The 22416-nt window shown below is 47.8% G+C and overlaps 10 protein-coding genes across 13 annotated transcripts in view; 5 read left to right on the top strand and 5 right to left on the bottom strand.

Moving 5' to 3' along the window:
• Positions 1-1450, bottom strand: part of LOC136184519 (pleckstrin homology domain-containing family M member 1-like) — a 4051-nt gene extending 2601 nt beyond the window's left edge. Inside the window, exons 1-8 of the mRNA XM_065971427.1 lie at positions 1311-1450; positions 1173-1258; positions 1004-1125; positions 873-956; positions 604-816; positions 471-559; positions 397-423; positions 22-342 (exon numbers count right to left, since the gene is read on the bottom strand). Of these exons, the coding sequence (XP_065827499.1) occupies positions 22-342; positions 397-423; positions 471-559; positions 604-816; positions 873-956; positions 1004-1125; positions 1173-1258; positions 1311-1371 (1003 nt within the window). The 5' untranslated portion in view covers positions 1372-1450. The remainder of the gene's footprint in view (positions 1-21; positions 343-396; positions 424-470; positions 560-603; positions 817-872; positions 957-1003; positions 1126-1172; positions 1259-1310) is intronic.
• LOC136184438 (uncharacterized) lies at positions 1424-3317 on the top strand. Its single transcript, XM_065971344.1, has 7 exons — positions 1424-1853; positions 1906-2080; positions 2127-2304; positions 2360-2434; positions 2501-2590; positions 2652-2831; positions 3023-3317. The coding sequence occupies exons 1-7, from the start codon at positions 1445-1447 to the stop codon at positions 3221-3223; spliced, it is 1308 nt and encodes a 435-aa protein (XP_065827416.1). The 5' UTR covers positions 1424-1444; the 3' UTR covers positions 3224-3317.
• On the bottom strand, positions 3220-7868 carry LOC136184417 (uncharacterized). Its single transcript, XM_065971314.1, has 15 exons — positions 7728-7868; positions 7164-7630; positions 6389-6962; positions 5442-6338; positions 5356-5389; positions 4754-5310; positions 4511-4610; positions 4403-4456; positions 4272-4354; positions 4176-4212; positions 3940-4115; positions 3752-3892; positions 3612-3699; positions 3445-3548; positions 3220-3384 (listed from the first exon to the last, which is right to left on the bottom strand). The coding sequence occupies exons 3-15, from the start codon at positions 6956-6958 to the stop codon at positions 3259-3261; spliced, it is 2967 nt and encodes a 988-aa protein (XP_065827386.1). The 5' UTR covers positions 6959-6962; positions 7164-7630; positions 7728-7868; the 3' UTR covers positions 3220-3258.
• LOC136184442 (septin-7-like) lies at positions 7724-9928 on the bottom strand. Its single transcript, XM_065971349.1, is given in 11 exon segments — positions 7724-7894; positions 8016-8151; positions 8206-8319; positions 8391-8442; positions 8492-8822; positions 8879-8924; positions 8977-9111; positions 9182-9282; positions 9460-9569; positions 9664-9763; positions 9822-9928. Coding segments are annotated over 10 exon segments (1206 nt in total). The 5' UTR covers positions 9674-9763; positions 9822-9928.
• A 70-nt stretch (positions 9929-9998) lies between these two features.
• Positions 9999-11008, top strand: LOC136184460 (DNA replication complex GINS protein PSF2-like). Its single transcript, XM_065971371.1, has 5 exons — positions 9999-10134; positions 10185-10299; positions 10349-10448; positions 10505-10631; positions 10695-11008. The coding sequence occupies exons 1-5, from the start codon at positions 10045-10047 to the stop codon at positions 10821-10823; spliced, it is 561 nt and encodes a 186-aa protein (XP_065827443.1). The 5' UTR covers positions 9999-10044; the 3' UTR covers positions 10824-11008.
• On the bottom strand, positions 10783-14154 carry LOC136184430 (uncharacterized). Of its 2 annotated transcripts, XM_065971334.1 has the most exons (14): positions 13161-14154; positions 12898-13098; positions 12715-12853; positions 12512-12643; positions 12332-12462; positions 12207-12277; positions 12113-12161; positions 11964-12051; positions 11733-11906; positions 11604-11685; positions 11459-11539; positions 11285-11404; positions 11079-11233; positions 10783-11025 (listed from the first exon to the last, which is right to left on the bottom strand). In XM_065971334.1, the coding sequence occupies exons 2-14, from the start codon at positions 13064-13066 to the stop codon at positions 10884-10886; spliced, it is 1533 nt and encodes a 510-aa protein (XP_065827406.1). In that variant the 5' UTR covers positions 13067-13098; positions 13161-14154; the 3' UTR covers positions 10783-10883. The 2 variants fall into 2 exon arrangements, with proteins under 2 accessions (XP_065827406.1, XP_065827407.1); XM_065971335.1 differs by lacking the exons at positions 12898-13098; positions 13161-14154 and having other exon boundaries at positions 12693-12828.
• LOC136184450 (uncharacterized) lies at positions 13092-14343 on the top strand. The gene is made up of 4 exons (XM_065971359.1): positions 13092-13715; positions 13769-13904; positions 13956-14088; positions 14149-14343. The coding sequence occupies exons 1-4, from the start codon at positions 13108-13110 to the stop codon at positions 14232-14234; spliced, it is 963 nt and encodes a 320-aa protein (XP_065827431.1). The 5' UTR covers positions 13092-13107; the 3' UTR covers positions 14235-14343.
• Positions 14344-14379: 36 nt separating this feature from the next.
• LOC136184446 (uncharacterized) lies at positions 14380-15745 on the top strand. Its single transcript, XM_065971353.1, has 6 exons — positions 14380-14528; positions 14591-14678; positions 14735-14819; positions 14874-14944; positions 14995-15164; positions 15223-15745. The coding sequence occupies exons 1-6, from the start codon at positions 14392-14394 to the stop codon at positions 15683-15685; spliced, it is 1014 nt and encodes a 337-aa protein (XP_065827425.1). The 5' UTR covers positions 14380-14391; the 3' UTR covers positions 15686-15745.
• Positions 15683-19802, bottom strand: LOC136184421 (serine/threonine-protein kinase PRP4 homolog). Of its 3 annotated transcripts, none has more exons than XM_065971322.1 (12): positions 19711-19802; positions 18550-19659; positions 18196-18487; positions 18055-18145; positions 17846-17993; positions 17414-17551; positions 17194-17347; positions 17011-17125; positions 16553-16791; positions 16183-16483; positions 15878-16129; positions 15683-15819 (listed from the first exon to the last, which is right to left on the bottom strand). In XM_065971322.1, the coding sequence occupies exons 1-10, from the start codon at positions 19746-19748 to the stop codon at positions 16277-16279; spliced, it is 2532 nt and encodes an 843-aa protein (XP_065827394.1). In that variant the 5' UTR covers positions 19749-19802; the 3' UTR covers positions 15683-15819; positions 15878-16129; positions 16183-16276. The 3 variants fall into 3 exon arrangements, with proteins under 3 accessions (XP_065827394.1, XP_065827393.1, XP_065827392.1); XM_065971321.1 differs by having other exon boundaries at positions 16245-16483; XM_065971320.1 differs by having other exon boundaries at positions 15878-16483.
• Positions 19724-22416, top strand: part of LOC136184426 (protein VAC14 homolog) — a gene marked incomplete in the record, with an annotated part of 3409 nt that continues 716 nt past the window's right edge. Inside the window, 13 exon segments of the mRNA XM_065971329.1 lie at positions 19724-19967; positions 20018-20168; positions 20226-20393; positions 20450-20512; positions 20572-20679; positions 20731-20840; positions 20888-20994; positions 21056-21193; positions 21256-21548; positions 21604-21669; positions 21719-22014; positions 22066-22240; positions 22306-22416. Coding sequence (XP_065827401.1) covers positions 19870-19967; positions 20018-20168; positions 20226-20393; positions 20450-20512; positions 20572-20679; positions 20731-20840; positions 20888-20994; positions 21056-21193; positions 21256-21548; positions 21604-21669; positions 21719-22014; positions 22066-22240; positions 22306-22416 — 1884 coding nt within the window.

Raw genomic sequence — 22416 nt, 5'->3', positions numbered from 1 at the left:
CATCTGGGTATTATTTGTAACTTGAGTGACCACTTTTTCTTCTTCTTCTTCCTCTTCCTCCTCCTCCTTCCTCCTCCTCCTCCTCTTCTTCTTCCTCCCCAATCTCGCTTTCCGTTTTTTCCTGCGCCACATCCGGTGCTATTAGCTCCTGAAACCAGCGCTCCTGCTGAGAAAACTGCTCGCCGCTCTCCTCCGAATCGACGCTCCCAACAACGCGCACGGAAGCCGCTTCCACGTCCACGTCCGGCGCGGAAACAGGAATCGGCGAAGTATCGTTCTCCTCCTCTTTATTCAAAGACGTCGCCTTCTTTTTTCCTTTTCGTCTCGGCCGCTTTTCTACGACTAAACAACCCCGTATATCCTACGGCAGACAAAAAACTCGTCTTGCACACTTACCCACGTCATCTCGAAGTTGTTTACCCCCTAGAAACGAAAGTAGGCGAAACGAAAATAGCGAAAACAAGGAATACCTTGTTGCACTAGCGACACTGTAGCCAAAGGCTCCCACATTCGAGCCAGCGGAGTCGGTTCAAATTCCAACGCCGGCGTATTCACCGTTCTAAAAAAATATATAAAAAAACAACTTTTTTTCCCCACCCTTACATTGCAAAGCTGAAAAAAGCGACCCCGGATATCATACGAGCCATTGCTTCCGCTTTTTCGACGTCCAATAGAAAGGCATGTCTATCGTAGTAATACTTGAGAAGAGACATGTCGTTCAAGACGGTCGTGATGTAGCTCTGTAGGGAATTCTCGTTGACGGCCAAGCGCAGCCACGCCCTGCACCGGCCCATGTCACTCTTTGCGTAGTCCAAACTAGATACAGACAAAATCCCATGAAATTATACTAATTTTTTAAAAATTAAATATACCTGTTTAGATACTCGATTGCCTGTTTTCTTGATATTCGTTGAGCGAGAGGCCAAAACGTGGGCTTGCTGCCGAAACTGAGCATTCTAGATCGCAAATAATTAATTGAATTATTTTTTTTCTTTTTGCGAACCCTTCTTTTAGGCCGTGTCGTAGAACGATTTCGCAGCAGCTGCAGAGCTGGAACGTCGGTTTTCCGTCGCGAATAACGACCTCTTCGACGTTTTTCGCCTGAGTCGCGTATTCGAGTTGAACCTGTGCGCGTTTCGGACGAAATCGCTTGTTTCGTTCGCTTTTCTTACTTGTTTCACGGCTCTCGATACGGCTCGAAGCAATTGCTGCCTCTGAAGCTCGTATTGCTGCCCGTGTTTGGCTTTCAGAGACGAATCTGTGAGCAATTGATTCGATTCGTTGCGGAAGTTCCTAACAAGGAGCCTCACCATTGTCAACTTTATTTATATGAAAAACGGCTTCTTTGAGAAGAGACGTAAACCGATTCATGGATCAGAAAAGTAGAAGCGCTTCGAATTGGCCTACACTTGCACTTCGATCTAACGCGCGTTTCTACGCGAAGATGGCCGACGAATCTGCTTCGGACTCTACACAATCTACCGCCCCCCAAACAGTACCCCAAGCGCCGTCAACGGCGCCCCTAAACCAGGAAGAGGACGAAGGATGGAAACAGGACGGTTTCGGTCGATGGTACATACCCAAAGGCGAATGGTGGGCCGTTTTCGACGCGAAAACGCAGCGAATCTACTACCAGAACCAGACGTCGCAGCAAACGCAATGGACAGTACCAGAGGCGTGGAAAAAGCCGACGTGGGAGGCGGAGGTCGAGAAAATGATGAAAAGACCCGCGCGTCGTCAAGCGAAAGCCCAAGACAAGAGCAAAGTCCATTGGAGACCGGAAGGAGCCTTCGAATACAACATATGGTATCACAAATGGGTGGGAGAGCATTGGAAAGGCGATCGCGAACGAGGTATCCAAATCCCCCCCCGGATTACTATTATTTTAATTGATTGATTTTTTAGGGGCCGCTGAAACGCGTTGTATTCTCAAACGAGATACGGGATATACGCGCGGGTCCCTGCAGGATCCGAAGGGCGAGAAGCAGTACGTGTGTCTTTACTTTGCACGTGGCTGCTGTGAGAATGGAGCCGAGTGTAGCTATTTGCATCGTCCTCCGGTGCCAAGTGACCTAAAGAGGTAAATAGAAATATCTATTGATTAAAGTATAGTCTATTTGCTTTAGGATTGATTTGGGGCACGATTGTTTTGGGCGGGGCCGCCACTCTAATCATAGAGACGACATGGGTGGGGTGGGGTCTTTTGATAAGGACTGTCGGACGCTCTACGTTTCCGGGCTTCAACTCAGAAGCAATTTGGAGGAGATACTCAATCGGGAATTCGGAGAGTGGGGAGATCTTGAAGTAAGCACGACTATTAATATTAATAATTTCTTCTCTTCACTTCATCCTCCTTCAGGAAGTAAAGATTATTCCGAGACTTCACATTGCTTTTATCACGTACACAAATCGACTTTACGCGGAATTTGCCAAGGCATGTCATCACATGACCATTGATTGATTGATTGACACTTTTGAGCTGATTTCGTCTTCTCCTCAGGTTGCCATGGGAGATCAGACAATAGAGGGCGGCGAAATGATAAACGTTCGCTGGGCATACGACGATCCCAATCCCAAATCAAAACAAATCGTAAAAAATATAGGAAATAACCTCCCGGATTAGATATAATAGAGAAGCATGGGTACATTAGGAAACCCAAAGAAAACGGGATCAATTTACCGCCGCCATGGATCACTACTTCACCGAAGGCGGCGGAGCGAATTTACCCAAGCGACTTCAGCCGTACACAGAAGGCGGCCTAATAGGCGAATATCCGGACACCGATCCCGCCATACTGGAGATGATGATGACTCCAGAAGAAAAGGAGAAGGCAGAGACGAAGAATCGCTCGCCTAAAGGCCAATTCACACAAGCGCGTAACGTAACGTAACAACTCTTCTCCTGATTGGTCGCTTGCCTTTGTGACATCACTCCCCATGACCATATTTGGCAGTTACGTTACGTTCGTCGCTTGTGTGAATCGCCTAACCCCTATTCGTTTCTAAATATTTTATTTCGTAGGCTCAGCTGTTGAAGCGCGTGGAGGAGGATTGCGATCGTCTCGATCAAGCGTTGAAGCGAACGGAGGGAGTTCCGGAAGCTCCGCCGTCCGCCGGAAGCGAGCCGGCTCCGATTCCACTCAATACAACCAATCAGAATCCGTCTCGATTCGTCGATCCGTATCGCTCCCTAATCAAGACGAAAAAGAAGAAAGACAGTTGAATTTTAAATAATTTGTAGTCGGTGTGAAGTGATGATCATTGTGTCGCGTTTTCTGATGTACACGCCTTACGAATCGAGTCCAGCGAGTCAATCAGTTGATCCAGCACCTTTTTCACTTGCGAACCCTCCTCGACAAGACGCTTCTTTTTGTCCACCAACGCCTATATATAGAGAAAGGAATGGAATTCATAATTAGGGCAATAATTAATTGCATTTCATACCATGACTTGGCTCGTTCGTTTCTCCGCTTCGGCATTGGCTTCTTTCTGCTCTCTTTCTAAACGCACGATCTCTTTTCGTCTCCAGAGAATTTCGTGTCGTCGCTCTGGCAAAAGTTCTCGCATAAAAACAAGTCTTTTGAGGGGGGGGGGGGGGGGGCCTCTCTTACCCGCTGCGACGTTGTGAAAGGACTGCATCGCGTCCAAGACACCGGGCCAACTAAACGAATTACGCGTAGGCCCCTGAAACGCGTTCTCCTAGCAAACGATTCGGTTTGCAGCGAGCAGAAACGGTCGAATGATAACATACGGTGCAGGAAGGACACAAACGATTGCCAGGCGGAGCAACATCTAGCCCGGGCTCGTCGCAATCGAAATGATACGCATTCGCGCAGACAGAACACTCGCGAAGATGGCCATCCTCTTTGAAACACTCACAACAACGTATATCCTAATAAAAATTATCGGTGTACTTATCGGATTTATTAGGATTCTTACTTTGGTGACGTCAGCTCTTTTTTCGTTCGTTTCGCCAGCAAATTGGTCGGCTAGTGCGGCTAATAGACTCTCCTTACGAATTGCCTGCTGATTGGATACAATGAGAAGCTCTTTGTCCTTTTCGTCGTCGCTGCTCTCTTCCCAGATCCGAGGACGACGTTTTCTAGAGCCAGTTTCTGCCAAACGACAGCAGCGAAAAAAATATAACGAAATTGTGAAGGACAATCGCGTTTTACTTGGATATGAACGAGGTTGAAAAGGAAATTCTTCTTCCTTAATTAATTAAAATAAGATCCCATACAAGTCTTGGAAGTCGTTTACGTTTTTCTTACGTCAGAACTATGATTTTGAGGACGTCGTCTTTTGACGAGACGAAGGCTTCCTTGATCTCGGTCCATTTTCGAAAAGTGACTCACTAGCGAGAAATCATAAGACTCGGACGTCCGACAAATATTCTACTTACTGCTAAGGACTCCATTCTCCTCCTTTTTCTCCTCGTCGCCAACATAGATTTTCTCTACAGCAAAGCCACCTCATAAAAAAAACAAATTCTTTTCCAAAAAAAGCGGACCTTCGACAAAAGGATAATTAACAACAAGAGATTTTCCCCCTCCTTTCTTTTCAAACTCCTCAACAGGCTGAAGGCCAAGATCTCCAAAAAATTTCAATTTCTAGAAACAAAAAAGTGCACCAATTTATAGTAAAAAGATAGTACTGTCCCTAGCTTTAATATAATCTATGGTACAAGATGCTGAAAATAATAAATGATGTGTACTGTCCCTAGACACAGATCTCTATGGTACAAGATGCTGACCTCGTTTCCGTGCTTTGCCAACGCTTTGGCTCGTCTCTGCGTTCTGAGAACCTCCCCTAAGGCGACGCTCGTCGTCTTCACGGGAGTTGGACAATAGTAGCCCCTCCCATTGATAAATTTCACCGTGCCACCCATTATTATTTTCACTGCGCCTTTCGACGACGGCAACGGTGCCGCCGCACTTCTCAACGGATTCTCGCTTTCCGATCTCGCCAACGCTAACTGGAGTTTTCCGACGCGAGAATGAAACATTCGCTTCTGATCTAAGACGACTTGTTGCGGCGATACTGACTGAATTGGACTTGAAAATCCATTGGCGGCTAATACGGGAATTGGCGAAGATCTGGACAATGCCGTTGTCGTTCCTTTGCCATTGATTATGACTGAAATTGCCCGGCCTTCTTCGGCGGAAACGGGAGCGGGACTCGTCGACGGCGTGGGCGGTTTGGGAGCAATTTGCTGTTTCGAATTGAGAATTTTCTGAATAAGAGAAGGCGTGCCAGTTGACGTCACTGGCTTTGAGGATGACATCACTGTCGTCAAACCCGAAATTTTCACTGAAAAATCATAGAAAGTCAATACTTAATTATATAGAATCCTACCTTCTTTCGAATCCGCGGCGGACACTAATCCCTTCTAATAACGAAATCATTCTCATAAATCCTGACCTTCGATTTCTTTCTCTTACGTGAGCGAAGCAATCTTTAGGCGAATTAAACGCGCGCCCATTGACCGTATACGTTCGATACTGAAGAGGAACGCGCGCCTTTTCCATGGTAACAAATTGACCGTGCAACAACTTATAACATCCCGTACAGACGAGCGCGCAGCCAAGCGCGTCCAATTCGGCGGTGCCGCGCACCGGTTGAAACGCCGTCAAAAACGGATAGCAATCCGGCCGCGACTCGATCGGCGTCGACGGAATCCAATGCATCGTCTTCAGCGCGCCGCCCGATCCGCAAACGTAGCAGGCGAAGCTGTGAACGTATTCGCGCGCGTCCACGCGCACGCCTTGGCGTTCGTAGTTGAAAAACTTCGCGTAGCACGAGACGCGACACGAGGCGCAGACGAGCACGCGATTGCGCGCGTCCGGCGCGCGACTGCCCTTTGCGCGCGGACCGGCGACGAGCGCGGGAAAGTGCGGCACTTTGGAATTCGTCGTCGTCGTCGTCGTCGTCGTCGCGTGGAGATAGTAGAGTCGGTCGCTGGCGGGCGGACTGCCACAGATGTAGCAGAAGGTCGTCGTCGCGCTGATTGGCTCGTTGACTTGTTGAATTCGGTTGAGTTCGGCTAGCGTCGCGTGGCAGTCCGTGCACGTGGATACGGAGCCGCCGTTGCTTGGCGACGAGCCTTTGGCAGGCGGAATTCGATTGAGGAAGGGAAAGTGAAGGAGTCCTGTGTCCGATGGTAAAGGCGAGTAGCTGAGTTTGACTTGTCGAAGGGCTTTCAGAACGACGACTTTGCCGCAGAGAAAACACGTCGACGTGAGCGTGGGCATGGTCGTTGTCGTCGTCGTCGTCGTCGTCGGAGGTAGCGTTGACGTTGCCATGGGAACGGAGTAATAACGCGACGACCACGAGTGAATCTAAAAATTCAAAATCTATAATTCGAATGAGAGACTCGTTTTGTTTTTACCTTATTTGGTAGCGTAGCAACGGAAAATCTGACGTCGACGTCGCCTATGTGAAGTACAAAAAGTCGATTGGGCTCCTTGATGCCGGACTCTTCGAACGTCTTCCACTGGACGTAGACGGCGGTTCGGCACATATCGCACGTGACCACGTGACCCTTAGAATCAATGGGCACGGCGCCGCGCGGTACGGGATAGCGCGCCAGAAACGGGTAATAGGTCTGCGAGAGGCGAAACATGGACGCTAGAGGAAAGACGCCTCCGCACAGATAGCAGACTCCGTCGCCCATTCGCGATGGCGCGTCCTTTCGAAGGCAATAGCGTCGATCGGCGATCGGGATTTTGCTCGATTCGAATCGAAGCCACTGGTCGTGGAGGTCTTTGAAGCAGAAGACGCAGAGGGAACCGGTTTCCGCTTCGGCGAAGCAGCGCGCGCGACGCCATTCGGAGATGTACGGGCGTTCGGGGGTCGGTGACGCGAGAGAAACGGGTTTGAATGAGGGAAGGTAGCGAACGAAGCGATCTGGGTGACGTTCGCCGCACGAAAAGCATGCGTACGCATTCGCATGTGCCATTCGTCTACGAGAAAAGGGTTTTAGATGTTTTGTTTAGGGGTCCCCTTTAGGAATTTCCTGATACTAATTTGCTAACGAGAAGGCTGAATCATAACGGAGCTTGTAACAGATCTAGTCTACGGGACTCGCGTCTCGCGACGTTCACTATCAAAAAGGTATAGGCGAGGTGTGACCGGAGCCCCTCCCCCTCCTTGCGCAGACGCACCAATGATGAATCCCGATAATAAAATAGTCGTCGCGTGGCTAACCAATCGCTGTCCTGTCCTTTGCTACACGGAGAAGTTCAGCTCGAGCAATCGACTCCTCAACCGTCTCGACGCTGATTGGTTTGTTCCCGATAAAACGAAGCGCGCTAAGCAAACGCCTTCTCTGACCGCAATTAATGCGCTTGCGCTGATTGGCTCGACGCGACGAACCGAAGCGCGCTAAGACAACCGTTCAATAGGCCCCGTTTCTCAATAAGGTGAACACATGCGCTCTAAAATATCTAAGTCTCAAGCTCAAATGGGTTTTAAGTGCAAGAATACCTAAATTTAGCTTTATCCATTGTTCTTGCCAGCACATACACAGAAAAAGACACAAACCACAAAGAGAGTAGAGTGACTAAAGAAACCACGTTGGGCAGCTCAGGTGAAAATCCCCCTCTTGTGAGTCTTGATCTTGTCATTTTTCCTAGAAATGCAATGACAGTCACTAGATAAATTCATATTCTAATATTTGCTTCGTTTTGGGGGGTTCTCTAAGCATACTCCCGCCCCCTAAAACTCACTTTACAGACCCTTGTTTTTGCGATTGGAAAGCCTCCTGTTCCTGCTGATATTTCCTCTGCTGAGCTTCAAAGTCGGCCTTGTCCTGTTCAAAGTGACGACGCTTGTCGTCCAATTCCCGCTGCTGCTTGTCCAAAGATGCCATCATCTGATCGTGACGACGTTTCAGCTGCATGCAACACATAATTAATTAATTATTGAATTAATTATTGAAGAACCGATTATCCTATCTCTATTGTATTATGTATTAATTGAGTGAACTCTTCCTCTCTCTCTAAGGATTCCCTTACGTCAGCTTCAGATTCTTTCAATTTCTGTTGCTTTTCCATGACCTTTTGAGCGAACACCTGCTCCATTTCTTCTTCCATTTTGCGCATTTTCGCCTCGTGTTCCTGCTTCTCGAACTCAATCTGAGCCATGGGATTTCTAAAAACGAAAAAATCCAACTCTCGTTTCCCCCCACCCCCCTCCCCCTCCCACCTAGACGGCAATTCGTGCTTCTCAGACGGACTAATCACTTCGGCGAGCCTCTGCGCGCGATAGTTCTCGTAGTGAACGTCGTTCGTCACGTCCTTCAAATCTTGCATGTGCGTCCTATGCAACGCGCGACCACGCCCACTTTTTCCCCAACAGACTCAACAACGACAAAGAACTTCCCCACGCACCTGATTAGCATATTTCTCAACGTCGTAAAGTCGCAATGATCGGAATTCTCGACTAGAGAGACCTCTCAATTCGAAAGGAAGAAAAAAACGACATTCCTTACCTTCGACCACGCCCCACGGATACTTCCGGCCTCGACATCGTTTTCCTTTCTCGTCTATTATTATCGCGTTGCTGCCCACCACAGCGAAAGGAATCGACTCCTAGAAACGTTTTTTTTCTTCGAAGAGAATCCCCCTCCCCCCCGTATTTTTTTTTTCTACTTTTAGCTTTTTATTCGCCGCAATTTCGTCGGCGTCTTCGCCTTCGAGATCGGGAAAATCGTAGATTTTTATATGATTCGCCGCGATGTCCCGCATGACGGCCTTCTTGAATTGGGCGCACTCCTCTGGCGTAAGCGTGTCTGCTTTCGCGATGATGGGGACGATGTTGACCTTTTATGTCGCGTCGCGTTAAAACAACAACGGGGACCGGTGGGGCCCCCACTTACTTTCTCATGGAGCTGTTTCATGCATTCGATATCAAGGGGCTTCAGTCTACCCGGCACAATGACTGAATGGATGACGTATGAGAGCTTCGTGGGCTTACCCGTGGCCAGACGGGGCGATGAAGTAGAGACAACACTGAATTCGCGTGTCCTTGATCAGCTGCCGACTTACGCGCGACTCCGCGTTCAAGTAGTCCTCGAACTGGGTATTCACGTGGTCGATTATCGGCTGCCAGCTGAAGAAGACAAACCGCCCGACCGCCGGGACTTCCTTTCACAGCTTTTCGGTCAAAAGACCGGTCTTACCAATGCCCGTTGTTCACGACGTCGCCGAATCCTGGCGTATCGACGATCGTGAGACGCAATCGCACGCCGCCTTCCTTCATTTCGACCGTCGACGCTTGAATCTAAGCGATCGCGCAACCGCAGCCAATCGATTAGACGCGCGCGTAGAGAAAAAACAGAAGGAGACGCGCCGGAGCCGTCGTGTTACTACGCTCCCACGATCGATATATTGAACCCGATCCCGCCACCCTCCCTTGGACATTCGCATCCAAACTCTCGCTCTAATTGCTCGCTCTTACCTCCGTAGTCTTCGGTATTCGCTTCGGCGGCTCCGGATAAACGGAATCGCAGTAAAGATCGGTGAGAAAGAGCGAATTGACTAGCGTCGATTTGCCGAGACCCGAACGACCTAGAATCGAGTGTCGAGCATTTCAGCGCGGCCGCGGCCTCGGCGCGCGCGCGCGCACGCGCGATTTCGATCGAGACCTTCTCTCCTTTCTTACCGACGACCATGAGCGTGAACTCGAATCCTCTCTTGACCGATTTTCGAAAGACTTGGTTCGGCAGATTCGCGAAGCCGACGTAGCCTTCTAATTCGCGTGTCTAAGCGACGAGAAATCGCGATCGTGCGAACGCTGACTTTTTTTTCCTCGTTTCTTACCGTCGCTGTACGACAAAAAGACGAAATAAGCGGCGTTCGAGGGGCGGGAGATTATAAAACGAATGTAGCTTAGCAATCGCGCGTCGATGCGACGCGAGTCTACTTACCGCTTGCCATTTCGCGATGCTCGTCAAGGGAAAGAATTCGCACAAGGGAGCCGACGTTGTGTCTACAATAGCGCGCGTGAGCCTACGTCATTCGTTAGATAGCCCAAAAGTCCGCGATGAATGCGGACGAAGTCGAATTTCTCGCCGAGAAACAATTGATCACTATAATACCAAACTTTAGCGAGAACAAAATATATATGATCGAGGTGAGCGACAGCTCGATAACCTTTCGTTTCGAGGTAGAAATCGTTTCCAGGGCGAATTCGGCCCGTTTAACCCATCCCTGCCAACGGAAGTGCCCTTTTGGCTTGCAATTCATCTAAAGAAACGCCAAAAGTGTCGAATTAAAGCTCCAGACTGGATGGCCGTTGGTAAAAAACCGTCCGTAGACTGAGCACAAGCGTTACTTCCGATGATTAGAGCCTCTAACCGAGACGAAACAGAACGAAGTCGCTTCGCCCGTTTTCACTGCTATGCCGTCCGAATACTACATGGAAACGGCAATGTCTCTACTCAATAAGTGACTATTGATTTTTTATATAGCGAAGTTTGATTTTTTACCGCGACGAATTTCAGTGCCAGTGACGATATTCCAGATGCCGATCTGGTGAGGACACTGGTGAAGGACATTTGGGACACTCGCATTGCCAAATTGCGAAAAAGTATTGACCAAATGGTTCGAAGTCAAGCCACGACGGCGGAAGTGAGCTGAGAAAAACATCCTTGAGCAAAATAAACTGACGTTTCTTCTTCTTCTTTTTCTTAGCTGACGAATTTAACGATTATGGAAATCAATACGATTCGACCTTTTCTTACCAAGGCGTTGGATCACATGCGCGAGTTACGAGTGCACGCAGAAGAAGAACACCAAAGACAAAAACGAGCGCTACCCTAGCCACAAAAGTAAAAAAAGTAGCAGCAAAAAATAAAAAAAAGAAAACGAAGTGATTCAATATCATGGCATGAGTGTAATCATACGAACGTCGTGTGGATCCACTTCCAGGGAGACTGATCCGGTGAAAATTCCGAGATCCTTGTGCATCCACAAATCGCGCACTCCGCACTGCGTCTCGTTAGTCAATCCAATATCCGTAAAACTGAAGAAAATAAAATGAATAAATAAATAAATAATCTATGATCGGTTTTATACCTCAATGTCATGTTCATTCCCTTTGTTTCTCTGTTGAAAAGAACGGCGGCAAATGCTCCCCATTCCAACGGTCCTGCGTAGATTTCTCCTTGGGATGTTTCACCCGGAAGTGTGAGGCATTTGCTAGTGTCATTACCGGCAATCAGTTGATTATCCTAATCCATTAAAAAATCATTTCCTTTCTTTGTGTCAATGTGCTAACGTACAACGTATGACCAGCTTGTATCATCAGAAGTGGAGCAGTTGACCTGATCTAAATCCCAGCTGAGACACAGAGATGAAATGTTTGCTATCAGATGTCCCGTAGAAGTGTCAAAGTGCCACAACTAAAAAAACTATTCTTGCTCCCCCATCTCCCTTATCTGTATGTACTACCGTACCTGGTTTTTATAGTTGCACGAGTTTCCCGAAGGAAAGCATTCAAACATGATCGCTGCCGCTCCAGCATGAATGCTACAGCCCTAAAGATACAACAACAAAAACTCTTAGAGAAGAATGTCCACGTGAATTCAACGAGAACCTCACATAAACAGACAGACATTGATTTGCCTTTGAATTCACAATAGCGCCAGAACGATTCATCGCCCACATTTGAAATTCATTACCACTTGATTATAAAAAATAAATAAAAATAAAACAAAATAAAACTCTTACCTTTGGCAGGGAGAAAGAGTCAAACCGAGACTTGGGCCCCGAATTTTCTTAGCCTGCACACCTAGATTGTCTTGATTGACGGCAAGCACTTCCTCATTCTTTAGTATGTCCAAAAAGTCGGGATCAATCATAGTCATATCCGCACTGATCAGCAGCGGCGATTTTAAGACAGACCTACACGCGTACGTACTTTGTTTGCTTGTTTTTTCATGAACCTCGCGTCTATTTTACCACAGACTAAAGTGGGCTCTGGCTTCGGCGACAGTTATACCAGAACCTCCGTGATTCGTCTTCGTTCCAACAATCAACATGTCAGGATCTTAGATCATCGAATGATTTAATTAAAACGCGGCGTATCTACTAAATATTTTTTTGCACACCGTTCCACGCTCCAGGTCCTGCATACTTGTCTATGTCAGCTACGGACTCCTAAACGTCAATTCAAATAATTATTTATAAACAATTCGGTTCAACCTGCGCGTCCAGATTAGAAGTGAATCCACCGAACGAATTCATTATATCATGCGTGGTTCTCCACAAGTTTCCTGTGTAAATATGCCACGTGATAAAATATGTGTATATATAGTATGTCTTCTTACCAGTGGCATTTCCCCAAGTCCACGACTCCTTCTGGCCTTGAGCAATAATGCTAAAGACCATGGGACGTCCCGTGGCATTGATTGCGTCTCGAAAGACGGCCCAGTGCTCCGGTTCGACATCTCGATTGCAACTTCCCAGTAGACCAATTATTAATATATTTAATCAAATCAATATTCTACCTGTCGACTTTGATGTAATCCGCTCCCATCGCGGCAAACTGAGCCATGTCTTGCATCTCGTGTCCTTCGCTCGCCACGCAACGACCGCACGTCAACGGGCCTTGATCGGTATAAATCCCCAATTTCATTCCTCTACGACAAAAAAATACGCGAAATTTTTTTTCTCAATAAGAAAATGCACTCGTCGTCTTTTTTTCTCTCGCCTTGCGTGAAGATAGTCGCCGAATGCCTTGAGTCCGCGAGGCCAAGTCGTCGTGTTTTCGATTAGACTCCCGTTCTTATTTCGTCCCACGAAACACGGCTCGTCGACGACGAAGACCGTGTAGCCCAAATCTCGCAGTCCTGAGAGCATGTGAGATGCGCGCTTTTTCGTTCTATTGGCTCGCCTGTCTCGACTATGGCGTCGACTTGTTCGTAGCAAGTCGTCTCGTTTATTGCGACGCGAGGAAAGAAATTCCACGTGCTGTATCCGAGAGGCGGAGTTCGAGCTAAACCGTTGTCCCAGCCTGCAACCGTGCAAGCCCAGAAAGCCAACAAAAAAAGAACGCGAAACATGCTCAAAAGAGGAGCGAGCCTAGCGCACTTTACTTCAAAACATGGAAAAGAAATTCAGCGACATTCTCGCCGAAGCAAAGTCTCGAGGACTTACCGACGAAGAAATTTCTCGTCTACCCACCGTAAAACGTCTCGCAAGACGCAGCCGACACGTCTCAGCGTTGATCCTCGCCGGAATTCTCCTCTCCCTTGTTGCAATCGGTCTCGAAGCGAACTACGGTCTCGTCGACTTGCCGTCGCTTCTCAGCCGCACGTTCGGCATCGAACTGCAAAAGCAGCCGTGCCTATTCGATAATATCGAACCGATCGCGGACATGATGCGACCGTACGTCGATTGCGATATCTGTCGAAATATGACGTCAATCGAAATCGTCTACAACGTGAGCGAGGAAGAATTCACGACGCGCTTCGCCTACACGAGTCGACCCGTTTTGATACGAAATGCGACGAGCGGCTGGTCGGCCCATCGCACCTTCTCCTTCGACTATTTCCGGGAATTGTACGCGCCGGGCAGCCCCGCTTTGGAGAACACCGATCGCGATTGCCAGTTCTTTCCCTACAGAACGTCGTTCGAGAATTTAGGCCAAGTTTTCGATATGTCCGAGGAGAGGCGAACGGGCGTGAAGGGAGATCCGTGGTACATTGGATGGTGAGTTGTGACGTCATAAATTCTGTAGGTCACGTGACACGTATTTTTTTCAGGAGCAATTGCGATTCTTCTGTAAGTAACGAGTTGAGGAAGCATTATTCGAAGCCCTACTTTCTCGGCGATACCATGGAAACGAGTAAAACGGATTGGATATTTATGGGCAGTCCCGGCTACGGAGCTCACCTTCATGTCAGTTCCGAAAAGTCTTGGTCGCTATCTTTGACGTCGTTTTTTTTTTAGATTGACGCCGTGGAACGACCGTCTTGGCAGGCGCAGATTCGTGGCGAAAAGGAATGGATCCTGGAGCCTCCTCCAGAGTGCTACTTTGAATGTCCACCGAGAATATCGACAGTCATGAAGCCGGGAGACATAAGTACACGAAAAAAGAAAACGTTACAATAACTTACCTGGCATCTCCGTCTTTTTTTTTTAGTTGTTGTTGACACGAATCGGTGGTTTCACGAGACGAACGTTCTAGGAGACGAAATAAGCATAACCATCGGATCCGAATATGACTAATGGACGTACTTTAGATGTAGGTGTGAATAGATAGAGATACATGTGGGTTGCGTTTTTGCGTTGGGGGGTTGCTCTCATCATGCATAAATAAAACGTGATGATGGACCAATTGGCGTTTGTTTGGCCTAATCCGCATTAGAGCGTGTTTGGAGGATTCATGGCGGCGACAGCGCAAGGAACGACCGCTGTTGCCGCCGCCGCCGCCGCTGCCGCCGCTGCATCGACAAACCAGTCGGAGCGACGAAATTCGCCGTTTCGTTTCTTCCGTCGTTTCGTTCTGAAACAAGTGCCGAAGTGAGTGAAGCGTCAGAACTTAAGGAAATACGCAATAAGCGGATTTTCTCTCTATTATAAAGGCAGCCAGGGACCGACGAAGTGTGGCCTTTGGGAATAACCGGGCTTCGGCCCAAACGAAGTGTCCACTCGCAAGTTCAAGTGCACGACGTGAGCTGCATCAATTCTCGCCCCATTTGCATTGGTGCCATTTCCATCGCGTGCAGATTCGCGACAGAACGCCAATATGGCTCACAGACCCATCACACGAAACGGGTCCAGGAAGCGAGACGACCGCCAGATCGTCTCGAGGTGATAAGATAAGGTGTTTACCTGCATAAACTCAATTTCTCGATACACGTATAGAAGAAATTCATCAGCCTGGTGGCTCAGATGCGCCCCCATCCTTCCGCATTGCTAAGAATCCAAGAAAAAAAGTACACTTAGCTCAAAATCTCCTTTCATATTAATCTTACCTGCCTAAAAGGTCGACTACGAAGTCGTGCAAGTGAACAGTAAACTGCCACCCCCTCCGCTCTACAAACGCATTCTCGGAATCAAATCCTATCGCGAGGTTCCGGTGAAGGATCGTCGCAGAGAGACGGAGCCTCTGGCGCTGCAAGTCGCAGCTGCACCAATATCAGTGCGACCCCAAAAGTACCAAATAATGGACGAGGAGCGTTTTACCTGCTGATAACAATTTTCTGTCCGGCAGAAAAACGACGAATGACGACGACGCGGCATCGCCATTTTCGTACCCGTCTGTTCTTCCCGTGCCGCCCGCTTTTGCCGACGTCAAAGACGCGTTCGAACAGAAACTAATAGAAATGTCGCGATTGCAAAGGGAAACGGTCTCGCACGAAAAGCAGCGAAGAGCCGCGCGACAACTTCAACGAACCAATTCAAAGCCGAATCTCCTTACCGCCCATCACTCTCCCCCAATCAGCACCTGCAAAAACTCCAAAACATTGCCGCGAAGAAATTCCACTACGAGTTTGGACAAGTGCTATAGCAACGAAGCGTTACCGGCAAAGAAATGTTCGCTAGTGTTGCAGTCGTCATCCCAAGTGTCGTTTCATTCCAAAAGCAAACGACGCGGAGAGACGACGACGACTCGACCGTCTAGCGCGAAAGCGAAAGGGCATGCAAAGACTAGCAGAAGAAAAAGCGCCAACTAAAAAGAATTCAACAATTTCTATATTATATATATACATATACTTTATATATATAAAAGCAGATCTACCAAAAAATGATACAGCCTTTCCCCCCGTCCGAAGCACGTCTTCTCCACACGTCTCGGTGCACACAATATCTGAAGTCAATCCCACAAGTCACATACACGCACTCAATATATCATTAGAACACTATACCCTCCGTAAATCGCATTTTTTAGCAAAGGACCCACCGTGGTGGAACGCAGAGAAAGACGTCAGAGTCGATCTTGCCTAGAAACAGGCACAGCGAAGACCAAACAAGGGATTTTAAGAGCATGCAGCGCCGCGAGAATAGAAACAAAGCCTGACTACACACGCACGCAAAAACGAGTCGCTATAATTTTTTACCCAGTGCAATAGTAGGAATACAGATGATGCGCTTCTCACCGAAACCGCCCGTTCTGCTGACTAGAAACACATACGATTTTCAGTACGAGTCCCGAGACGAAATAAACGAATACAATAGAGTGTGGGTTCCCCCCAAGCAACAGAGATATATACACGAATTTAGCTAAGTTGACACCTCTCGTGGATCTTTTTTTTTCCCCCTTCCTATTAGTCGATGGTTTCGACGACAAAGGGATGAACGAGAGCCTGAGTGACGGACATGCGTTTTGCCGGATCTAATATGAAACATCGATCGAGGAGATCCCGCAGCTGGGAAACCTTCTTCGATTGTTTGTCGTCTAATTGCTGGCTACCGCGTAGCATCGAAAGCAAATCCCGGCTCGGATTTATCGCCGACATAACCGTGACTTTTTCCTAAAAAAAACAAAAGAAATTCGAAGCCCGGGCGGGGGAAAATCTTCTATTTTTAAATATTTCGCGCACCCTTTCCGTCACTTTGTCGATTTGCGCGTAGAGAAAATTATTCGCCGAATCGAAGTGCCGCTCCTTGAAGAGCCCCTTGCGAATCATTCGCGTGGGCATCTTTCCTTTAAGGTCCATCATCAATTTTAACATTTCATTGTTACTCTTGCCGGGAAAGAGAATCTTTCCCGTGTACAATTCGAATATCGTGCAGCCGACCGACCACAAATCGAGACCGTATTCGTAATCGTGCCCAATAACTGAAACGCGAAGAAAAGGAAAAAGGAAATATATTAGAGGACAGAATCAATAAATAGATAGAGATAGGAGGACCCCATAGCGCTTCACTTAATTCCCTCTATTCGTGGGGTTACACTAAAAAAAGAGGACGTAGCACTCGAGTGAGTTAATGATCGGATCTCTCTCTTAAACGCGCGCGCGCTAGCGCTATTTTTCATCTCTACAACCCTCGTACTTACTGATTTCTGGAGCTCTGTAGAATCGGCTGACTAAATAGGGCGTCGGCTCGCTTTCGCTCGCGACGAACGCCGAGCCGAAGTCGCATAATTTCAACGATAATTTAGATTCGTTTACCTTTTTTTCGAAAAGAAAAAAAGTCGTAAGTATAATAACTACACCTCGTTGTTTTTTGTTTCTCTTACTAATATGTTGTCTGGTTTGATGTCCGAGTGAAGAATGGAGTTTCGTTTCATCAGTTTCAAGGCGAGAAAGAGCTGCTGCGCGTAGGCGCGCACCGCCTTGATGTGAAGGCCCACTTCGCGACCGTACTTCTTCAAAACTTCGCGCAAATTCAAACTAAACGGGAGATTATATACGGGGGGAGGGAGGGGGGGAAGGGACGTGGAGTGGGGTTCTCCTAACCTCAATGATTCAAACACCAAACACAGATGATTCTTATGATAAAAATGACGAAAGAGACGAACGACGTGATAGCGATCTTCCGCATCGGATTCGTTCAATTTCCTCAGGACACTCAACTCCTGAAGCCCCGATTTTGACCTAAGAAACCCAAACGAAATGACGTCAGTGCAAAAACCCTCTCTCTATCTCTCTCTCTCTCTCTCTCTCTCTCTATCTTCAATTCTACCAAAAGTCCAGTATTGTAACTCTAGTGTTATTCATTACCCGCACCCGTAAACTCTCTCGTCCCTCCCTCCCTCCCTCCCCTCTTCGGAGCATTAAACTCAGTTTCACGTCCGCTTAAATTTCTCGAAGACTGATTAGCTTATTTACTTTCGTTAATAGCATTGCTCTTTTTTCTTAATAAATCTCTTTCTTTCTCTCCGCACTCACATCATATCGTTGCTTCGAATTATTTTCACGGCGACGTCCTGATTGGATTGGAGCGCGTCGCGTCCCCGAACCACGTTGCTAAAAACGCCGTGACCCGTATAGCCATACACGTTGTATCGACCATCGAGAATTTCGCCAATACGAACCCCTAAAAAAAGCATCCGGATATAATTATATTGGGACTCGTATGCGCGTTTTTTTTCTCTCACTGTAATATCCCTCCGAATCGTCCCAATTGTCCATTAAATTCTTCGTGTGTTCTTCCCTACCGTAAGCATTCTGAAAAGCGACGTTGGGACTCTGAAAATAAATAAATAAATAAATAAATTATTATTATTATTATTGATTACGTTAGTTGCTGTCGTTCCGACTATGACGTCATCGCCCTCCCAAAACATATCATTAATTACGGATTCGTTTTCCGTTTTTGTCGCCGTTGGTGGCGACGGGGATTTTGTTACAGTGACGTCATCAGAATCTTGCGATTTGGGGGGAGAAGAAACTTGAGGAGCTGGAATTGATTCCGTCTTATCTACTATTGGCTCCTTATTATATTTCTGCAAAATGGTTTTCCGTTGTTCGCGTCGACGCCGAATCACTTCCTCCTCGTCCTCTTCGCTCTCGATATCAATATCGGGAATCCTAATAAAAATTTTTTTATTAATTAAAAAAATCGCGAGTGCGCGCGCTAGGAGATTTCTCACTCGATTCCCAAGTCGCTTTTCTTTTTCTTCGGCGACAATTCGCCCCTACCGCGTTTCTCATTTTCATCTCTGTCTCTCCTTCGTTGATACCTATCCTTGTCCCTATCCCCCCTCGACGACGACTGTCGCCCGTAGTGGCGCGCATCTCTATCTCTTCCACGTACGGGACTTCTAGAGCGTCTATCTCGTCGAGGCGATCGCGATCGCGAGCGTTTTCGCTCTTTCGATCGACTACGCGATCGTCTTCTGTCTCTAGATCGAGATCGCGGCGGCGGCGGGTTTCGACTTCGCGATCTTCTTCGCTGTCCTTTCGAATGACTTCTCGATCTTCTTCTTCTTCGTCTCTCCTTCGATCGACTTCTCGATCGTTTTCTCTCTTTCGATCGACTCCGCGACCTTTTCTTTTCCTTTCGGTCGCGCGATTGCGATCGTTTTCTCTTTCGTTCCTTCTCTCGCTCTCGCGACGGCGGCGGCGATGCGCTTTTTTGCGTGGGAGCGACGGGTTCGGTCGTTTCGACGATTTCTTTCTCGTTTTTCTCGTTTTCTTTTATTTCGATCGTTTTTTCTTCGTTCAATGTCTTACTTTTATCTTCCTTGGCCTCCGAATCCCCGATTGTTCGCCATAAATGCGACGGAAGTGATTGCAGCTGTCGAACGGGAGATGGCGCCTTTTTATCGGATTGCTCGACGGCGGCCACGTGACCATCGACTCCCGTCTCTTTCTTTTCGCGCTCGCGTTCGGCCAAAAGTAGCGCCTCTTGAAGACGCGCTTTCATCTTTTCTAGTTCCTCTAAATTACCTTCATCTTCTTCAACCGCGACAGCAGCCGGATTAGCTGTCGTTGGCGCCTTCGGTTGTAGTGGCGACGACGATCCGGGTCTTTCGTTGCGGTCTTCTTCCTCGCGATCCGTTGGGGCTTTTTCAGGCTGCGTTCGTTTCGATTTGTGATGCTTATGATGCTTGTGGGTGTGCTTGTGTCGTTTCGATCCGTTCTCGTCGTTCTCGGTCGTTTTATTCTTGTGCTTCTTGTGTTTGTGGTGGTGCTTGTGTTTTGCGTGGTGATGAGACGCTTCGTCCGCAGCGCTCGTCTTCTCTCTCGTCTCCAGTTTCCTAGTACAAGTCGTCAGCAAAACGTTTCGGCTATTCGAGACAGCTACAAACCCGTTTTCGTCTCCACTCGTCGTCCCCACGTTTGCCATGCGTGTAGCGGAGAGCGCGCGCCGATGACGCACCGTGACGTCATTCCTCGTCGCCTGCTGCGCATCAGCCTTGGCTGCGCATCGTCAAGTGTACGTACTACGCAGAGTCGCTGTCGCAAGCATGACCAGCAAAGAGCTTCTCCTTCCCGCCGTCATCGTCAAAGGACTCAACGACAAATTGTACGAAAAACGAAAAACCGCCGCTCTCGAGTTGGAAAGGTGAAAGCGCTTTCTATTCGCCGCAAACCACTTCCAACCCGACGTTATAGAACGATCAAAGACCTGTGCGCTCTCGGCAACCTCAAACAGGTGGAAGAGATCATGATCCTCCTCGAAAAAGACTTCCTCCACGGTCCAAACCCAAACAGCAAGAAAGGAGGCCTAATCGGTCTCGCCGCCGTCGCAATCGCACTCGGACAGGTACACAGTAGAACGAAAGTCGCGATGTCACGTGCACTCGAAGAAACTTGAGTCCAGGGCGCCGGAGATTACGTCGGACGGCTCGTACCGCCCGTTTTGAGCTGTTTCTACGATCCCGATAGCCGAGTTCGCTACTACGCCTGCGAATCGCTCTACAACATCGCCAAAGTGACGCGAAGCACGACGCTGCCTTATTTCACCAAAATCTTCGACGACATATGCAAGGTCGAGATGAAAATTCCTCCCAAATGCGCTTTTTTCTTCTTATCGCCTTTCTTCAGCTATCTGCCGATCCCGATTTGAACGTTCGAAACGGAGCCGATTTGCTCGATCGGCTCGTCAAGGTTTGATTGAAATCAAACAGAAAGTTCTTCGATTTCAATTTTTTCGATTTTTTTTTAAGGATATTATCACCGAATCGCCTAATTTTGACGTCACGAAATTCATCAGTCTTCTCAGGGAGCGAATTCATAGTAATAATCAATTCGTTCGCTCTTTCGTCGTTCAATGGGTGAGCGAGAAAAGGGGCAAAAATATTTTGTTGGAAACGTGTTTTCGTAAGGTGAATCTCCTCAACGCCGTTCCCCAAGTGGACATGCTAAAATACTTGCCCGAACTTCTCGACGGCCTTTTTCTCATTCTGAGCGACAAAAACACAGACATACGAAAAATGTGAGAGAAACGTCCATCGTATTTACCCAATCCAAAATTGCGCGTAGGTGTGACGTCAGACTGGCGGAATTCCTCAAAGAAATCGAAGACTCGGCAAACAGCGTCAATTTTACGGCCATGGCAAACATTCTCGTCATTCACAGCCAATCAGCAGGTAGATCAATAAATAAATAAATAAATAAATTCTATTGATGATGATTACTTGCCCTCCGCAGACGAATTGACTCAGAAGACGGCTCTACAATGGATCTCGCGTTTTCTCCAATTGGCCGGACGCCAGATGCTTCCCTTCTGCGCCGGATTTCTCTCGTCGATACTTCCCTGCGTGGCGCACACCGGCGATCGTCTCCAAGGCGCGAGAAAGAAAAAAAGCCAATACACATAATCGATTCTCACGTGATGTTCCTTATAATAGAAATACGCGAAGTGGCAATAGCGGCGAATCGCGCTCTGATGCGACTCGTCACCAGCGACGACGACGAAATCACGCCGGAATATCTGAAAAAATACGATCCGTTGACAAAGCGATTTCTCAGCTCAGGAAGCGAGCCGGAGACGACGGCGGCGGCGACGGAAGTTGAATTCTCTGAATTTCATCTCCAGCCCATATTCGACGTCTTGATATCAAACATGTTGGACAAATCGGTCGAGACGAGAACGGCAGTGCTTCGATGGATGCTCAACTTGCACAATCGCGTCCCTATGAAAGTAGAACCCTAGATTACATTTGAAAAAAAAATAATAGCCACGTATCATTTTTCAGATGTTTCTCTTGGCTGATCAATTATTTCCCGTTCTTCTCAAGAGCCTCTCAGACGGCTCAGATAACGTAAATAGTTTCAAATGAAACGATTCCTCGTTGACTTTTCGGTCTCCAGGTCATTCAACTCGATTTGGAAGTTCTCGCCGAGATTTCCTCGTCGCCGGCCGAAAGTCGAATCAAAGAGCACCGCTCCGCGCTCTTGCCCTCGCTTCCGCAGCCGCGTCCGCCGGCGGCGCCCACGGGTGACGTGGGCGTGCCGCTGGGCGGGAGAGACGCGCACGACATGGAGCCGCTCAAGGCGGCGGAGAAAAATCACTTGACCATCTATTTCACCAAGTTCATGACGAATCTCGTTTCGCTCTTCAGCACGGATCGCGCTCTGTTGGAAGAACGGGGAACGTTTATTGTTCGGTATACTGCGTATAGATTATTTATTTATTGATTTATTTATTTACTTTTAAGGTATCTTTGCACTCTTCTCGATCCGCGCGATATTTATTCGGCTTTCGCCGAGATTCTGTTGCAGGAGGAAGATTTGAAATTTGCGTCGAATATGGTTTGCAATTTGAATATGATTCTTTTGACGGCGTTCGAGCTGTTCAAATTGAGAAACGAGTTGAAAGAACTGGAAACACAGGTGGGAGGGGGATGAAGGGGAGGGCCCTCTCATAATTAATTAATTAATTAATTAATTAATATTAGGAGAGTGTGGACTTGTTTTGCGCTTTGTATCAATCGTGGTGTCACAACGCCGTGGCAACTGTTTCCCTTTGTTTGCTAACGCAAACGTATGAGCACACATCCAATCTCATC

The sequence above is a fragment of the Oscarella lobularis genome, chromosome 3 (genome assembly GCF_947507565.1).
Source record: "Oscarella lobularis chromosome 3, ooOscLobu1.1, whole genome shotgun sequence".
Classification (NCBI taxonomy): Eukaryota; Metazoa; Porifera; class Homoscleromorpha; order Homosclerophorida; family Oscarellidae; genus Oscarella; species Oscarella lobularis.
The sequence above is the reverse complement of the archived record's forward strand: the minus strand, read 5'-3'. Positions and strand labels throughout refer to the sequence as shown.

What these genes read in the sequence shown, in the direction of transcription:
- LOC136184438 (XM_065971344.1), top strand. Translation starts at nt 1,445, where the DNA reads ATGGCCGACGAATCTGCTTCGGACTCTACACAATCTACCGCCCCCCAA. An exon ending in GAAAGGCGATCGCGAACGAG is followed by an intron (nt 1,854 to 1,905) that starts GTATCCAAATCC and finishes TTGATTTTTTAG; the next exon opens with GGGCCGCTGAAACGCGTTGT. An exon ending in GAGAGTGGGGAGATCTTGAA is followed by an intron (nt 2,305 to 2,359) that starts GTAAGCACGACT and finishes ATCCTCCTTCAG; the next exon opens with GAAGTAAAGATTATTCCGAG.
- LOC136184417 (XM_065971314.1), bottom strand. Translation starts at nt 6,958, where the DNA reads ATGGCACATGCGAATGCGTACGCATGCTTTTCGTGCGGCGAACGTCAC. An exon ending in GTTTGTGTCCTTCCTGCACC is followed by an intron (nt 3,700 to 3,751) that starts GTATGTTATCAT and finishes ATCGTTTGCTAG; the next exon opens with GAGAACGCGTTTCAGGGGCC. An exon ending in AACGAACGAGCCAAGTCATG is followed by an intron (nt 3,385 to 3,444) that starts GTATGAAATGCA and finishes CTCTATATATAG; the next exon opens with GCGTTGGTGGACAAAAAGAA.
- LOC136184460 (XM_065971371.1), top strand. Translation starts at nt 10,045, where the DNA reads ATGAATGCGGACGAAGTCGAATTTCTCGCCGAGAAACAATTGATCACT. An exon ending in ACAAAATATATATGATCGAG is followed by an intron (nt 10,135 to 10,184) that starts GTGAGCGACAGC and finishes AATCGTTTCCAG; the next exon opens with GGCGAATTCGGCCCGTTTAA. An exon ending in GTCAAGCCACGACGGCGGAA is followed by an intron (nt 10,632 to 10,694) that starts GTGAGCTGAGAA and finishes TCTTTTTCTTAG; the next exon opens with CTGACGAATTTAACGATTAT.
- LOC136184430 (XM_065971334.1), bottom strand. Translation starts at nt 13,066, where the DNA reads ATGTTTCGCGTTCTTTTTTTGTTGGCTTTCTGGGCTTGCACGGTTGCA. An exon ending in GGCGACTATCTTCACGCAAG is followed by an intron (nt 12,644 to 12,714) that starts GCGAGAGAAAAA and finishes TTTTTGTCGTAG; the next exon opens with AGGAATGAAATTGGGGATTT. An exon ending in GACTTGGGGAAATGCCACTG is followed by an intron (nt 12,278 to 12,331) that starts GTAAGAAGACAT and finishes ATATTTACACAG; the next exon opens with GAAACTTGTGGAGAACCACG.
- LOC136184450 (XM_065971359.1), top strand. Translation starts at nt 13,108, where the DNA reads ATGGAAAAGAAATTCAGCGACATTCTCGCCGAAGCAAAGTCTCGAGGA. An exon ending in GATCCGTGGTACATTGGATG is followed by an intron (nt 13,716 to 13,768) that starts GTGAGTTGTGAC and finishes TATTTTTTTCAG; the next exon opens with GAGCAATTGCGATTCTTCTG. An exon ending in CATGAAGCCGGGAGACATAA is followed by an intron (nt 14,089 to 14,148) that starts GTACACGAAAAA and finishes TTTTTTTTTTAG; the next exon opens with TTGTTGTTGACACGAATCGG.
- LOC136184446 (XM_065971353.1), top strand. Translation starts at nt 14,392, where the DNA reads ATGGCGGCGACAGCGCAAGGAACGACCGCTGTTGCCGCCGCCGCCGCC. An exon ending in CGCAAGTTCAAGTGCACGAC is followed by an intron (nt 14,679 to 14,734) that starts GTGAGCTGCATC and finishes CATCGCGTGCAG; the next exon opens with ATTCGCGACAGAACGCCAAT. An exon ending in GACCGCCAGATCGTCTCGAG is followed by an intron (nt 14,820 to 14,873) that starts GTGATAAGATAA and finishes ATACACGTATAG; the next exon opens with AAGAAATTCATCAGCCTGGT.
- LOC136184421 (XM_065971320.1), bottom strand. Translation starts at nt 19,748, where the DNA reads ATGGCAAACGTGGGGACGACGAGTGGAGACGAAAACGG. An exon ending in AAAAGCGACTTGGGAATCGA is followed by an intron (nt 18,488 to 18,549) that starts GTGAGAAATCTC and finishes AATTTTTATTAG; the next exon opens with GATTCCCGATATTGATATCG. An exon ending in TCGACAAAGTGACGGAAAGG is followed by an intron (nt 16,484 to 16,552) that starts GTGCGCGAAATA and finishes TGTTTTTTTTAG; the next exon opens with GAAAAAGTCACGGTTATGTC.